The sequence below is a fragment of the Pseudophryne corroboree genome, chromosome 2, assembly GCF_028390025.1.
Source record: "Pseudophryne corroboree isolate aPseCor3 chromosome 2, aPseCor3.hap2, whole genome shotgun sequence".
Taxonomy (NCBI): Eukaryota; Metazoa; Chordata; class Amphibia; order Anura; family Myobatrachidae; genus Pseudophryne; species Pseudophryne corroboree.
This window is the reverse complement of record NC_086445.1, coordinates 193,265,461-193,281,541: the sequence shown is the minus strand read 5'-3', so window position 1 is coordinate 193,281,541 and position 16,081 is coordinate 193,265,461. Positions and strand designations below refer to the sequence as shown.

Sequence of the window (16,081 nt, the reverse complement as noted above, 5' to 3'; positions counted from 1 at the left end):
GAGTCTTCGTCGGGTGGGCACGGGGTTGCCCATTACCTCGATGATTTCCTTGGTACGGGTCCGGCGGGTTCGCCGCGGTGCGGCAACCTGCTTTTCAGTATACGAGCATTGTTTTGTCATTTCGGAGTGCCAGTGGCTGAGGACAAAACGGAGGGACCGATCTCTTGCCTGTCATTTCTAGGAATCGAGATCGACACGGTGTCAGGCGAATGTCGCCTTCCTGTGGACAAAGTGGCTAAGCTTCGCGAAGCCATTGGCCAATTCATGGGTTCGCGTAAGGTTAAGCTGCGGCAGGCACAATCCTTGCTGGGCATGTTTAACTTTGCTTGTCGGGTCATCCCAATGGGCAGGGTTTTCTGCCGGAAGCTGGAAAGAGCGACCGCGGGGTGTGCCAGGCCGCACCACTTCGTACGCTTGCCCGCTGAGATAAAAAGAGATCTGGCAGTTTGGGCATCGTTCCTGGAGGATTTCAACGGCGTGCGAATATGGCAGGCACCAACGGTCGACAGCGCCAGATTGCAGCTTTTCACCGACGCGGCAGGAGCCTCCGGTTTTGGGTGCTTTCTTGAGGGATCTTGGTGCGCGGCATCGTGGCCAGCAGACTGGCACCAGGCGGGTTTCACTAAGGACCTTCTGCTCCTGGAACTCTTTCCCATCATGGTTGCGCTGGAAATCTGGGGCGAGCGGTTAGCGCATCGCAGCATCCTGTTCAGATGCGACAATCTGGGCGTGGTGCACGCGATTAACAACCAGAGGGCAAAATCGCTAGTAGTGCTTCGGGTGCTAGGGCAGTTGCTGCTTACTTGCCTGCGCAGGAATGTGTGGTTTCGGGCACAACACGTACCGGGTCTAGAAAATGGGGTCGCTGACGCGCTATCGCGAGGGCAATGGGAGAGGTTTTACTGGTTGGCTCCCGAGGCCGAGGAACAAGGTTTTCATTGTCCCGGTTATGTCTGGCAGGTCATCAAGCCGGACTGGAAGGTCTAGCACTGCGTTCGGTCGCGCCATCCACGCTTAAGGCTTACAAGCAGGCCTGGAGCGAATGGGAGGAATTTGCTAGAGGACGGAAGCAACGAGGTAAGAGCGGGCATCGGATGATGCTTTCTTTTATTTGGCAGCTTTATGTTTCAGGTAGGTCTAGAGCGGTGGTGTCCCGGTACTTGGCTGGCATTGCGTTCTTCTGCAGAATAAAAGGGGTTCCCGACTTGACGAAAAGTGGTATTCTGCTTAAGGCTATGAAAGGATGGGCGCGCGTAGCACCTACGCCGCCTGACAGAAGGCGGCCCATCGATGCGGCGTTGCTGCCAGGCATCATTGGGTCGGTTGGAGCCATCGCATCATCTATGTACGAATCGCTGCTTTTTAGATTGGCTTTCTCTATGGCTTACCACGGCGCCTTTAGGATATCGGAGTTGGTAGCGCCTTCTAAACAAACTGATTCGCGCATGCTGGTAGAGGACGTAGTGGTGAGTGGGAGGTCCTTGCTGTGCAGATTGCGACGCTCTAAGACGGACCAGGTGGGGAAGGGCCGATGGGTCACCCTGGTTCCGGCACTTGAGGAGAGCATATGCCCAGTACGGTTGGCAGTACAATACGAGGCAGTTAGGCCCGACTGTCGGGGGTCGTGGTTGTTGCACTACGACGGGCGGCCAGTAACTAAGTTCCAATTTCGGTGGATGATGGGTCGCTGTCTGACGAGCTTGGGCCTTTCCCCCTCCCACTTCGGTACACACTCATTCCGCATTGGGGCTGCTACGGCGGCAGCAGCCGCGGGTTTTTCGGGAGCCCAGATCCAGGCGGTGGGACGATGGAAGTCGTCCTGTTATAAGCGGTACATTCGCCCCGTCGCCTGAGATACTTTGCTTAAGCGTAGATTGCATCAAAAAGTTAGATTAAGATAATGTTTGCTTGGTATTTTATTCATATGTTATGTTCATTGTGTGTTGGTTCGTTTACCCGTGTGTTATCCTACTCAGGGATTAGCCACTTGCCGCTGCGGGCGTGAGCCGGCAGCGGGGGTCTGGAGTTATTTTGCGATTTTTGCCTGACTTGACGGACTGAATTCTAATCATTAATTCGGCTAATCTGTTCTTATCAAAGTCCCTCAGCAGGTTTTATGCTTTCACCTCCAGCTGAGTTATTTCATGTTTTACCCCTTTTTTATACCCCCCCCCCCCTTTTTAATTTCGTTTTGTTTCTTTTGCCTTTCCCTTAATGTCTTAATGCTTTTACTTCAAATTGGCTAGGAGCTCGGGAGATCGGCTAGGCCGTGACTGCTGCGACATTAGGAAGCATTAAAAAAAAAAAAAAAAAAATTTCTTTTGGCAGATCCTTCAGGTTAACATAATACATGCTATGGCGTAGAATTATAGTAACACATTTTACCCCTTTTCCTTCCATTCAGGTTGTTTCGCTGATGGCTTGTCCGTTTGGGTGGTCGGCCACTCGTATGTCTTCTGGGCAGCTAGGTTTTTGGCCTCCGATACTTCTCAGAGGTTTCCTAGAGATCAGGGAATCAGATGGCTTGGTTGGCGAGGTATGATGTGGACAGATCTATTGAGTAGACTGGTCAGTCAGGCCAGGAAGCATGGAGTTCCCAAGGTTTTGGTTGTCCACTTAGGTGGCAACGACCTAGGGAAGAGGACTTCCTTGGAGCTACGGTGGGCCATGATACAAGATCTGGCAAAAGTGGCCGCAGCATGGACCAATTGTTTGTTGGTATTTTCCCTGATGGTGCCAAGGTTGAGTTGGCGAGGTGTGGAGGACGGACGCGTAATGGATGAGGCCAGGATAAAGGTGAATGGGGCGGTGGCGAAGTGGGTCTTTGCCCACGGAGGTAAAGTCGTTCGCCACCCTAGGATTCGGTTCCGAGACAAACACCTTTTTCGGCCTGATGGTGTGCATCTATCCAATGAGGGGATGATGTTTTTCCTGGAGGATCTGTTCCTAGTGTTGCAGGAGTTAGGGTAGTTTATGGTGGCGGTGCGAGGACTCTTGGATGGAGTCCTTCGCTGTTGGCGGAAAAGAACGGCAGTTTGTAGTTGTATGGTTTTTTATAGGTAGTAAGTTTCAGTGTTATATGGTTTAGGTGCACTCACCTCCATCGACTTAATGGCCGCTCGACCACCCATCCGGGAGGCAGCGGCAGGGCACCCAGGAGCGGTGGGAAGTCACTGTGGGGGTTGTGTTGACACCTATTACCGGTTTGGATAGGGTGCTGGACGGTTTCGGTCAGTTTACCAATTTAAGTTTACTAATAGTTTAATTGAGCCGTTCTTTTTTCTGCCACCATTATGCCGGCTGATTCGGCATCTTAACAAATTTTTCCCAATTACAGGTTTTGCTATGGTTAGGGTCAAATAAATAGCTAGCAATTTTTCTGCCAAAATCATGTCTCCGTGTCTTTATTTACTGGTATAAGAGGTAACTAAGGTTTACTTCAATAAAGGGGGTCCACCAAATATCACTAGGATGTTTAGGAGAGAGAATTGACTAACATAGGAGAGGAATGGGTTAAACATCCTGTGAGGGGTGGACCTAGCTGTGAGGTAGTACAGCCTTAGGAAAGGGGGAGGGTTAAGGTATATATAGGCTGGAGTGGCCATTTTAGGTATCTTTGTTTGCTGAATTTTCTTCCCGCCCTCCCGCCCTAAGGGTAGAGGTTGTTTTTTGTTTGACGCGGAGTGCATTGGCGGTTAATTGCTTAGCTGTTTTCATTCGTTGGCTATTTATAGGCGGAAAAGAACGGCAGTTTGTAGTTGTATGGTTTTTTATAGGTAGTAAGTTTCAGTGTTATATGGTTTAGGTGCACTCACCTCCATCGACTTAATGGCCGCTCGACCACCCATCCGGGAGGCAGCGGCAGGGCACCCAGGAGCGGTGGGAAGTCACTGTGGGGGTTGTGTTGACACCTATTACCGGTTTGGATAGGGTGCTGGACGGTTTCGGTCAGTTTACCAATTTAAGTTTACTAATAGTTTAATTGAGCCGTTCTTTTTTCTGCCACCATTATGCCGGCTGATTCGGCATCTTAACAAATTTTTCCCAATTACAGGTTTTGCTATGGTTAGGGTCAAATAAATAGCTAGCAATTTTTCTGCCAAAATCATGTCTCCGTGTCTTTATTTACTGGTATAAGAGGTAACTAAGGTTTACTTCAATAAAGGGGGTCCACCAAATATCACTAGGATGTTTAATGACTACTCCAGGTTCTACATGCTGAGCGGAAGATAGAACACCCCCTACCACCCATGGGACATCAAAGCTGCCACTGATAGCACCCCCCACCACTACAGCTGGAGGATGGGTAGGGTCCCCTGTGCATTGCTTTGCCCAGGGTCCTACACTGCCGGTAGGCCATAATCCCTGAGAACCCCCTCCTCTAGGGATCAGGTACCAGACTATGTACTTGATCTATACATATTTACATTATACTGCACAGAAGTATGGTGTGTTTTCTACAATCCACTGCCATTATTAATCTGATACATTATCATGCATGTACTATCAGCAGTATTCCCTATATACAGATTTATAAAAGAGTCCAAATCACATAATCGCGAATGGTTAGCCAAGCCTGTGTGGCAGCTAGCCGCACCCCCTATAGATGCTGGCCACACCCCTAAGCATAGGCCCCTACCACTAAATTCCCCTTTGGGACCTTCATGCCCCAGTCAGAAACTTGATGGATAGATAGATAGATAGATAGATAGATAGATAGATAGATAGATAGATAGATAGATAGATAGATAGATAGAAATACAGTGAGCATAAATACCCAGAAATATACAAACACAAGTAGATGAAATGGCAATCACTGCTGGTAAATGTAAAGAAAGCCATTCTGTAATGTTTCAGACTTTTCTATGAGACATTCTAATACTTTCTATATATTAGATATACTGTACTGTAACTTAACTCACATCTGGGTCCGGATGTAATGAAGTCTGAGATGACCGAAGGTGCGGGTTCCCGACCTAACATGGATGTTTTTTTTAAAGTGGAAATTATTTACAAGGCACAGTTTTGGCCGGGAACCCACACCTGGCCCCTGGAGTTTAAAAAAAGGGATAGTTTGTATTACAGGTTGAGTATCCCATATCCAAATATTCCGAAATACGGAATATTCCGAAATACGGACTTTTTTGAGTGAGAGTGAGATAGTGAAACCTTTGTTTTTTGATGGCTCAATGTACACAAACTTTGTTTAATACACAAAGTTATTCAAAATATTGTATTAAATTACCTTTAGGCTATGTGTATAAGGTGTATATGAAACATAAATGAATTGTGTGAATGTAGACACACTTTGTTTAATGCACAAAGTTATAAAAAATATTGGCTAAAATGACCTTGAGGCTGTGTGTATAAGGTGTATATGTAACATAAATGCATTCTGTGCTTAGTCTTAGGTCCCATTGCCATGATATCTAATTACGGTATGTAATTATTCCAAAATACGGAAAAATCCGATATCCAAAATACTTCTGGTCCCAAGCATTTTGGATAAGGGATACTCAACCTGTACCAGATTTGCAGTCAGATATTAATGAAAGTCAGTAGAGATATGCTAAGAATAAAAAGGGTCTATGTACTAATCCTTGGAGAGAGATAAAATGGACAGAGGTAAAGTACCAGCCAATCAGCTCCTAACTGCCATGTTACAGCCTGTGTTTGAAAAATGACAGTAGAGTTACCGCCTCATCCCTTTAATTCTGGACACATATTAATCACACAGGTTCTGTGGTTGATTAAAACCAGGTGAAATGGAATCTTGAAGTCAGCCAGCCACAGAACCTGTGTAATTAATATGTGTCCAGAATTAAAGGGATGAGGTTGTAACCCTAAATCACAGGTAGGTGCTGGTTGGTTGTTTATCTTCATCCACTTTATCTCTTCTAAGGCTTTGTGTGTAGACCGCTTATAGGGGCTAATTCAGTCCTGATCGGTGCTGTGCGTTTTCGCTCAGCAGCGATCAGGCCTGAACTGAGCATGCCACAGTGCGCCGGCGCATGGCAAATAGCAAATAGCCGACGGCTGTCTTAGCCCTGCGATTGCCTCTGCCTGATTGACACGTGCTGCGACGAGTAGCTTCCTGCCAGCGCGCAGGAGCTGCGCTGGCAGGGAACTACATTTCCAGTACAAAAGCATCGCTGCTGTGCGATGCTTTTGTACTTGAGCGGGGGGGGGGGGGGGGGGGTCGGCCCTGACTTGCGAGGTGGACTAGCCCTGTGCTGGGCGTCCCCCCGCATGTCAGGGAAGCTGTTCGTAGATTTGCTAAATTTAGCACATCTACGATCAGGTCTGAATCACCCCCATAGTCTAAAGCAGTGGTTCTCAAACTCGGTCCTCAGGACCCCACACACTTCACGTTTTCCATTTCACCCGGCAGGTGCACTGTGTATCACCAACTGTCACATTTTAAAAATCTACAGGTGACCTGCAAAACATGAACCATGTGGGGTCCTGGGGGCCGAGTTTGAGAACCTGTGGTCTAAAGGAAGTGGTTCCCAAACCGTGTGCCTCGGGGCACTTACAGGAATGCCACAGGTTGGAGTTCCAGGATCAAATCAATGTTTTAAGTAAAATCAGTGCTGGTGGCTGCCAAACATACAGTATGTGGACAAACAGATGCTCACCATGTCCACCACCACATAAATGAACATGTAATATCCTATTTTTCTAAATGTTTCAATGAAAACTGTTTGGCATAGTGGTGATATGATTATTCAAGAACATTTGGGAACTTCTGGTCTAAGGGGTGGGTGTAATTTTGGCCATATAATTGTTGAGTTGTCTTTAATGACATGTAATATTACATTACAAGCCCACTGGCATCTTTGTCTGTGACATCATAAGTGTTTATGACATCACTGCTCAGTGTTCATGGAAATCCCAGTCTTTGGATGATCCTTGATAGAGCAAGTAATTATTTTATCAAGAGCACAGAGATTATATTCTATAATAGTAGCATAGCTATTATTTATCTCCACAATAACACAACATGGAGTTTACAGTGTCTGTTACATCAGACCCTGAAAACATTAGAAAGAAAATTAAATGTATTTGCCCCAAATCTATCCGGGTGCAATTAAATAAAATTGATATCCTTCAAAATCCAATGGATACTCAGCATGAGAATCTGAAAAGGCCCCTAATCATTGACGGAGAGGCCGAGGATGAAAAGGGGAAGAAGAAAACTAAATATGCTAGCAGTGAAAAAGGGGACAATACGACGACGGCTATGAAGAGGACATCATTTCTCCTGAAACAATTTAAAATCCACAAAGTCCTTGGAAAAGGAAGTTTCGGTAAAGTAAGTGATGCTTCTTAACTATTCTGTAGACCCATACATGAAAACATTTTTAATTGATAAAATAGGACAAAATAGCAAATGCCCTTACCCAATCAAATTGTGCTGTGATTGTCTAAACCAGTGCTTCCCACATTTTTTTTAATCACGGCGTCCTAAAGTATCAGAATTAATTTCATGGCACCCCTAGTCCAAAAGTTTCTTATTGAGAAATTTAGAAAGAAATAGTAAATTGTGTTTATATGTCATCCTTAGATTCAATTGTGTGGTGAGGCACAAGATTTGCTTCTGTTTGTCCACATATTTTATGATTGGCAGCCACCAGCACTGGTTTTGCCTATTACATTGACCATAAATAATTTGAATTGGTCCTGGACAACCAATCCAAGGCACCCCTGCAAAGGCCCTGAGGCACCCCATAGTCACCCCATTTCAGGCTGAGCCATTTCTATCTTCTAATAAGGTCATACCTGAGGACAGGTGCATTTTGGCTATCACTGCATGTAAATTGTTTGCACAAATATATAGTCATATCATTGAGTGATTATAACATCTTAGAAAAGTACAGTGTCTAATTTACACAAATTAATTTCGTTACCACTCAGTGCTAGTGGCTGAAATGTATTGAATGGCGGCTGAAGAGTTATATACTATCTAGTACCTATAATTGGATTGGAGATGGCTTTTACTGTGTTTAGCTACACAGTTAATACATTATTACTGCTCATTAATTTAAGCCATGTTATCTGTGACATTCTGTTGTTGATCTCCTGTAACAGGGCGGGACTTCTCTTTTATATAACATTATTTGGTCTCTTTTATTACATGTTCTTTTATACCAGACATCTTCATTGTCACATGGGCAATCATATGTGCCTATTATTCTATACGCCACCCAAGAGACATTACATTCTATACTAAACATAACGCTGGAACATAGAGGCATCTTTATATTACACCCATAGGTTATTATTTATTTTATTTATTAACAGTTTCTTATATAGCGCAGCATATTCCGTTGCGCTTTACAATTAGAACAACAGTAATAGATCAAAATTGGGTAAAAACAGACAGACATAGAGGTAGGAAGGCCCTGCTCGCAAGCTTACAATCTATAGGGAAATAGGCATAGATACACAAGGATAGATGCTATCTATTGCATAATGGTCCACCAGATTGCTAGGTTCTTAATGGGTTGTATGATGATACCCCGCAATGTTGGCCAAGTGTCAGGAGGGTGTGAGAGTAAAGAAAGACAAGATATGTGATGTCATGTGTACTGTACAGAGAGGATGTAATTAGATAGGGAAGCACTGAAGGTTATGTGGGTGGGTCTGGAATTTGATAGGCTTGTCTGAAGAGGTGAGTTTTCAGGGAATGTTTAAAGGTTTGGAGAGGTATATCGCTAACCAAACAAATATGTATAACTGCACATAAATAAGCACAATTCTACAAATGGTATTATTACATTCAGAGCCGGCCCTAACCAATATGATGCCCTAGGCAAGATTTTGGCTGGTGCCCCCAAGCACCATCACTGGTTCCGCCTCTGACCTTGCACCACTTTCCCAGCACCATCACCCCTCACCCATAGCAGTCCTTATTTTGGTGTTTGTACCCCCTATATTTTTAATAGTAACAGTTCGCACATTTGTCGCTCAGCCCAAAAAGGGGTGTGTTTTAGCTGGCAAGGGGCATGGCCACACAATAGTAACCCCAATTCCAATTATGCCACACAGTACTGCAACTTTATTCACATTTGATCATGCGATAGTGTCCATAATTCATATTACATCCCACAGTAGAACCCCTTATTCACATTGCATCACACTGAATTGTTCCTTATTCACACTACACCACACCCTATTGCTCTTTATTCACATTAGATGACACAGTAGTGCCCTTTCTAGATGCAACGCCACATAGTAGAGCACCTTATACACATAATGCCACAAAGTAATGCCCCTTACACATATGAGACACATTATTAATGTCCTTATAAACATAATGCGCCTTACACATTATGACAACCTTTATTAATGCCTTTTTACACATAATGCGGGTAATTCCAAGTTGATCGCAGCATCAAATTTGTTAGCAGTTGGGCAAAACCATTTTCACTGCAGGTGTGGCAGATATAACATTTGCAGAGAGAGTTAGATTTGGGTGGGGTGTGTTCAAACTGAAATCTAAATTGCAGTGTAAAAATAAAGCAGACAATATTTACCCTGCACAGAAACAAAATAACCCACCCAAATCTAACTCTCTCTGCAAATGTTATATCTGCCCCCCTCTGCAGTGCACATGGTTTTACCCAACTGCTAACAAATTTGATGCTTTGATCAACTCGGAATTACCCCCAATGTCCCTTACACATATGCCGCACATTATTAATGCCCTTATACACATAATGACACACACAGTGCCCCCTATACATTTGCTGCACATTATTAGTGCCCCTATGCACATAATGACACACATACAGTAGTACCCTTTTACCTTTTACACATATGGCGCACATTATTAATGCCCTTATACACATAATGACACACATAGTGCCCCTTACACATATGTTGCACATTATTAATGCATTTTTACATGACACACATAAATGCTCCTTACACATATTCCGAAGACTACAGCACAACCAACCCACCCGCACACAGCACTAACACTGTGACCTCTGCCTCTGCTTGGATACAGGTGTGTCCTCATAAATCTTGCCTCAATGTTAACATCGGGCACCTTTTTTGTAGGAAAATGCATCTTATTTGCATTGCTCTGTGGCTAGGATGCACAAGCAGCTTCTGCTGATTAAAATGATATGCTGCATGCCTATATACTGTGTGAGAGGGCCGACTGTGGCTATATCTGCATATGAAATGCTACACACAGAATATAGGCATGCCGCATATCATTTTAATCAGCAGAAGCTGCTGATGCCCCTAGGTATATCAAATGCCATAGGCAATTGCCTAGTTTGCCTATGCCTATGGCCGGCTCTGATTACATTGTCATTCTCGTTATGATGGGGCCTATTTGTTACTATAACATGTATATTGGAGATAAGTGTAATTTTGTTTTATTTGTTTGTTTCAATTGTCTCATCAAGTAAAAAATAGGAATTTAATACCTACTGGTAATTCCTTTTCTCATAGTCCGTAGTGGATACTGGGATGACATTAGTACCATGGGGTATAGATCGGGTCCATTGGAGCCTGACACTTTAAGAAATCATTAGTGTGTGCTGGCTCCTCCCCTTTATGCCCCTCCTAGCAGATTCAGTCTAGGAAAACTGTGCCCGAGGAGATGGTCATACCTTGAGAGAAGGAATAACACTGAAGCGGTGAGGCAATGAACCAACACACCACAATAATAAGATGGCAGTGCTAACCAGAACAGAGGAAAGCAATGCTAACTACAGAAAGGATAGCAATGCTAACCAACAGGAAAAGGGCCAGTAACAGCAGACCCAAACCAGAACAAATACAACCAGGTAAGCAGGAACACGAAGCACGGAGGCGGGCACCCAGTATCCACTACGGATTACGAGAAAAGGAATTATCGGTAGGTTTTAAATTCCTATTTTCTCTAACGTCCTAGTGGATACTGGAATGATATTAGTACCATGGGGAAGTACCAAAGCTCCCACAATGGGTGGGAGAGTGCCGAGACGCCTGCAAAACCACCTGACCAAACTGAAGGTCATCTCTGGCCAAGGTGTCAAACCTGTATACTTTACGAACGTGTTCGAACCAGACCAAGTAGCTGCACGGCACAACTGTAAGGCCGAGACACCCCGGGCAACCGCCCAGGAAGAACCCACCAACCTTGTGGAGTGGGCCTGGAAAGAACTCAACAGCGGCAATGCTGCCGAAGAAAAGGCTTGTTGAATGGTCAACCTGAGCCAACGAGCAATGGACTGCTTAGTAGCAGGATGACCAATTTTGGTAGCATCATAAAGGACAAAAAGCGAGTCAGAGTTTCTGTGACGAGCAGTCCTCTTGACGTAAATTTTCAAAGCGCTCACCACATCCAAGGACTTTGGAGCAATTAATGTGTCAGCCATCGCTGGAACCACTATAGGTTGATTTACGTGAAAAGCCAACACTACTTTCGGCAAAAACAAGTCCTGAGCTCTGCCCTATTCTCATGAAATATTAAATACGGGCTCTTGCAGGATAAGGCCCCCAATTCCGAAATACGTCTTGCAGAGACTAACTCCAGCAACATGACAGTCCTCCAAGTTAGATATTTAAATTCCACCCTTTGCAAGGGTTCAAACCAGTCCGACTGGAGAAAAGTAAAGTCCACATTGAGATCCCACGGAGCCATGTGAGGTACGAAGGGTGGTTGAATGTAAAGAACATCCTTCAGGAAAGTCTGTACTTCCGTCAATACTGCAAGTTGTTTCTGGAAGAAGATGAAGAGAGACGAAATCTGGACTTTGATGGAGCCTAACCGTAGGCCCATATCCACGCCTATTTGCAGGAAAAGTAGAAAACGACCAAGTCAAAACTCCGCAGGAGAATATTTTCTACCTTCGCACCAAGAAATATATTTCTTCCAGATACGGTGGTAATGTTTTGACGTGACCACCTGCCGGGCCTGGACCATAGTGGAAATAACCTTGGAGGGGAGACCTTTTCTGGCTTGAAGTTGTCTAACGTAGGTGCTATAAGTCTGGATAGATGAGTGGTTCTTGTTGAAGAAGGATCTTGAGAAGCGGCATAGGCCAGGGTTCCTCCACAGATGTTTAGGAGGTGAATCCGGGGCAATTAGAATTGCCTGAATGCTTTCCCTTTTGATTCTTTTTAGAACTCTGGAAATGAGAGGGAACAGGTATACAAACTGGTAAGTCCATTGCGCCGTCAGAGCGTCTACTGCTGCAGCCTGTGGATCCCTCGTTCTGGAACAGTAACGACTAAGCTTCTTGGTGAGACGAGACGAGAAGCCATCAGGTCTATCTGCGGACAGCCCCACTTGTGAACCAGTTGTTGAAACACCTGAGGGTGATGGCCCCATTCCCCCAGATAAAGGTCGTACCTGCTGAGGAAGTCCGCTTCCCAATTGTCCACGCCTGGAACGAATATGGCTGAGATGGCCCATGCATTGGCCTTCGCCCAGAGGAGTATCCTTGACACATCTCACATTGCGGCCCTGCTTCTTGTTCCTCCTTGTCAGTTTATGTACGCCACCGCCGTGGCGCTGTCCGACTGTACCTGGATGGCTTGATTCCGGAGAAGATAGGAGGCCTGCATAAGAGCATTGTAAACTGCCCTGAGTTCAGTACATTTATCGAGAGTGCAGATTCCTGACTCGACCACCTCCCCTGGAACTGGGATCCCTGGGTCACAGCACCCCGACCTCGGAGGTTGGCAGCTGTTGTCAGTAGGATCCATGACTGGCTATTGAAACTCCGACCCTCCACAAGGTGAGAGACTTGTAGCCACCATAACAAGGAAATCCATGCTTTTGGCGACAGAGCTGCACGCTGGTGAATGTGCAGGTGAGACCCTTACCACTTGTCCAGCAGATCCAGCTGGTATGGACGGGTATGAAACCTGCCGTACTGTATCACCTCTTAGGAGGCTACCATTTTGCCCAGTGAGTGAATGCAAAGATGAATTGAGATTTTGCGCGGCTAGCACCGAAAGGACCATAGCCTGAATAGTCAAGGCCTTGTCCATTGGAAGGAATACCTTGTGAGACACCGAGTCCAGTATCATTCCCAGGAACTGAATTCATTGTGATGGTTCCAGGTGAGACTTCCAGAAATTTAGGATCCACCCATGATCCGTAAGCAGACGAGTCATCAGTCGATGCTGTGTAGTAGACATTACCTCTACACCACCTTTATTAGGAGATCATCCAAGTGGGGACTGTGTTGACCCCCATCTGCTGTAATTGCAGCATCATCTCTGTCATGACTTTTGTGAATTCCCTTGGAGCTGTGGAGAGACCAAAGGGTAAGGCCTGAAACTGGTAGTGGTGGTCCAGTATAGCGAACCGGAGGTAAGCCTGGTGAGAAGGCCATATAGGAATGTGTAGGTAAGCATCCTTTACATCCAGGGATACTAGGAACTCCCCCTCCTCCAGACCGGAGACCACCACCCTCAGGGACTCCATCTTGAATTTGAAGCCGCATAGATATGGGTTCAGATTTTATAGGTTCAAGATAGGTCATACCGAACCGGCCGGTTTCGGTACAACAAATAGACTGGAGTAAAAAACCCTGTTGTGCAACGGAGGAGGCACTGGGACAACAACCCCCGTTTGTAGCAGTTTTTGAATGACATCTTGCAAGATAACTCTTGATATGGGTGAAGCTGGTAAGCTTAACTTGAAAATCTGAGAGGAGGTAGTGCTTGAAATTCCAACCAGTATCCTTGGGATATGAGGTCCCTCACCCAAGGATCCCAGCAGGACAGTGCTCACACATGGGCGAAGTGCTGAAGATGAGCACCTACCTGGAAGTCGCCTTACTGCTGGGGCCAACCGTCATGTGGAGGGCTTCGTGGATGAGTATCCGGAGGCTTGGGCCAGAGATCCAGCAGCCGTTGGTTTATGGGACTCACCTCGATTTCCTCTGGCAGCATTTGAGGCACCTCTGGCTCTGCCTCTGAATCTGGTCACATGAAAAACTGCAGAGAGGGCCCAGGGTAGGGACGTCTAGCAGGAGGCGCAGCCGACGGCACATAAGTAGACTTACCCGTCGAGGCTAAAACAAAAAAACACTTGTTCAGTTCTTCCACCAAACAAGGCCTCTCCTGTAAAAGGAAGATTCTCTAGGCCTTATTTGGAATCAGCATCCGCTGACCATTGTCGCAGCCACAGAGCACTGCGAGCTGAGACCGCCATCACTGGGGCACGGGCATTATTGAGGCCTATTTCCTTGATCGCCTCACCCATGAAGCTTGCAGTATCCTGGACATGATGCAGTAGAGTCAGGATCTCAACCTGAGGTAGAGTGTCAAACCCCTCTATTATATTATCAGACCATGTAACCATGGACCTTGTAATCCAACCGCAAGCCATGGTGGGCCTCTGTGCTACGTCTACTGCGGTATGAATTGATTTGAGTGTAGTCTCAAGTTTACGGCCAGCTGGGTCTTTGGGAGAGATAGCACCAGGTACAGGCAGCACAATCTTATGTGACAGCCTTGACACTGAGTATTCCACCCACAGGGGGTCACCCAACCTGTCCCGTCCTCATGTGGGAAATGGAAAAAATGTAATAACCATTTAGGGGTTTGAAATTCTTTTTTCTTTAATTTACCAGCGCCTTTGTAAAGAGTTAGTGTAATTCCTGGGAGACAGGGAAGTTGGTAGAAGAGTTTTATTTTACGATAAAAACAATTCTTCCTCTTGTTCTGTTTCCTTATACAGTATGTTGAGGACTTCCCTAATATAAGGAATTAGGGCCCCCACACCTTGAGACAGAGTATTGTTCCCTTCCGTGTCCACCGCATCTTCATCCCAATCTGGCATGTCATTATCAGAGTCAGATTGGAGTACATGTGGGAGTGTGTGTTTGGGCGGGATGTACTAAAGCAAAAATGCAGTAAAACCCATGAAAACGGGGGTTTTACCACATTTTCAAATTTACTAAGACCCTACCACTGCGTTTTCGCCTTCCAGGGTATCGCCATCTCTGTATGAAGCCACGCCCCTATTTCTCGCCAGGGGCGCCAAAAGGGCAAAAACCGTCCCTGGTGTCACTGCAAGTATCCATTCCATATCTGTGCTGCATTTTTGTGAGCAGTATATATAGTAGTACAGTGCAGCATTTTGGTGACCAACAGTATATAGTTGTACAGTACAGTAGGCCATTGCTGTATCTTGCAGCTCTGTGTCACTCACAAGTATCCATTCTATATCTGTGCTGCATTTTTGTGAGCAGTATATATAGTAGTACAGTACAGCATTTTGGTGACCAACAGTATATAGTTGTAGAGTACAGTAGGCCATTGCTTTATCTTGCAGCTCCGTGTCACTTCAAGTATCCATATCTGTGCTGCATTGTTGTGAGCAGTACATAGTAGTACAGTGCAGCATTGTGGTGACCAGTATACTACAGTACAATAGTCCAGTGCTGTTCTCGCTGCTCAGTGTCAGTTCTCCGTAGTATCATCAGTGCTCAGTAAAATCAGTGCTCAGTATAATCAGTGGTTGATCAGTATAATCAGTTCTCAGTATAATCAGTGAGCTGTTAGACGTGCGCCCGTTTTCCGCCATTAGTGCATTGAGATTTAGACAATTGATGAAGTTATTGTGTCCCCGGTACAAAATCTCATCTAGATTCCACTTCACTAGGCAGGCGATAGCGAGATTTTACCAATTAATATCAGTGATTTATACTGTAATTAATTATTAATTACAGTGATCTTGCCAAATGATTCCAGTGATTTTGTCATTTTCTTCCAGTGATTTGGACCAATAATACCATTGATTAGAACAAATAATTCCTGTGATTTTGTCATTTTCTTCCAGTGATTTGGACCAATAATACCATTGATTAGAACAAATAATTCCTGTGATTTTGTCATTTTCTTCCAGTGATTTGGACCAATAATACCATTGATTAGAATGAATAATTCCGGTGATTTTGTCATTTTCTTCCAGTGATTTGGACCAATAATACCATTGATTAGAACTAATAATTCCTGTGATTTTGTCATATTCTTCCAGTGATTTGGACCAATAATACCATTGATTAGAACTAATAATTCCTGTGATTTTGTCATTTTCTTCCAGTGATTTGGACCA

At 45.1% G+C, this 16,081-nt stretch overlaps 1 protein-coding gene across 1 annotated transcript in view; it reads left to right on the top strand.

Moving 5' to 3' along the window:
• The first annotated feature begins 6,944 nt into the window (after positions 1–6,944).
• Positions 6,945–16,081, top strand: part of LOC134991012 (protein kinase C delta type-like) — a 34,990-nt gene continuing 25,853 nt past the window's right edge. The window contains exon 1 of the mRNA XM_063950727.1: positions 6,945–7,315. Within this exon, the coding sequence (XP_063806797.1) occupies positions 7,004–7,315 (312 nt within the window). The 5' untranslated portion in view covers positions 6,945–7,003. The remainder of the gene's footprint in view (positions 7,316–16,081) is intronic.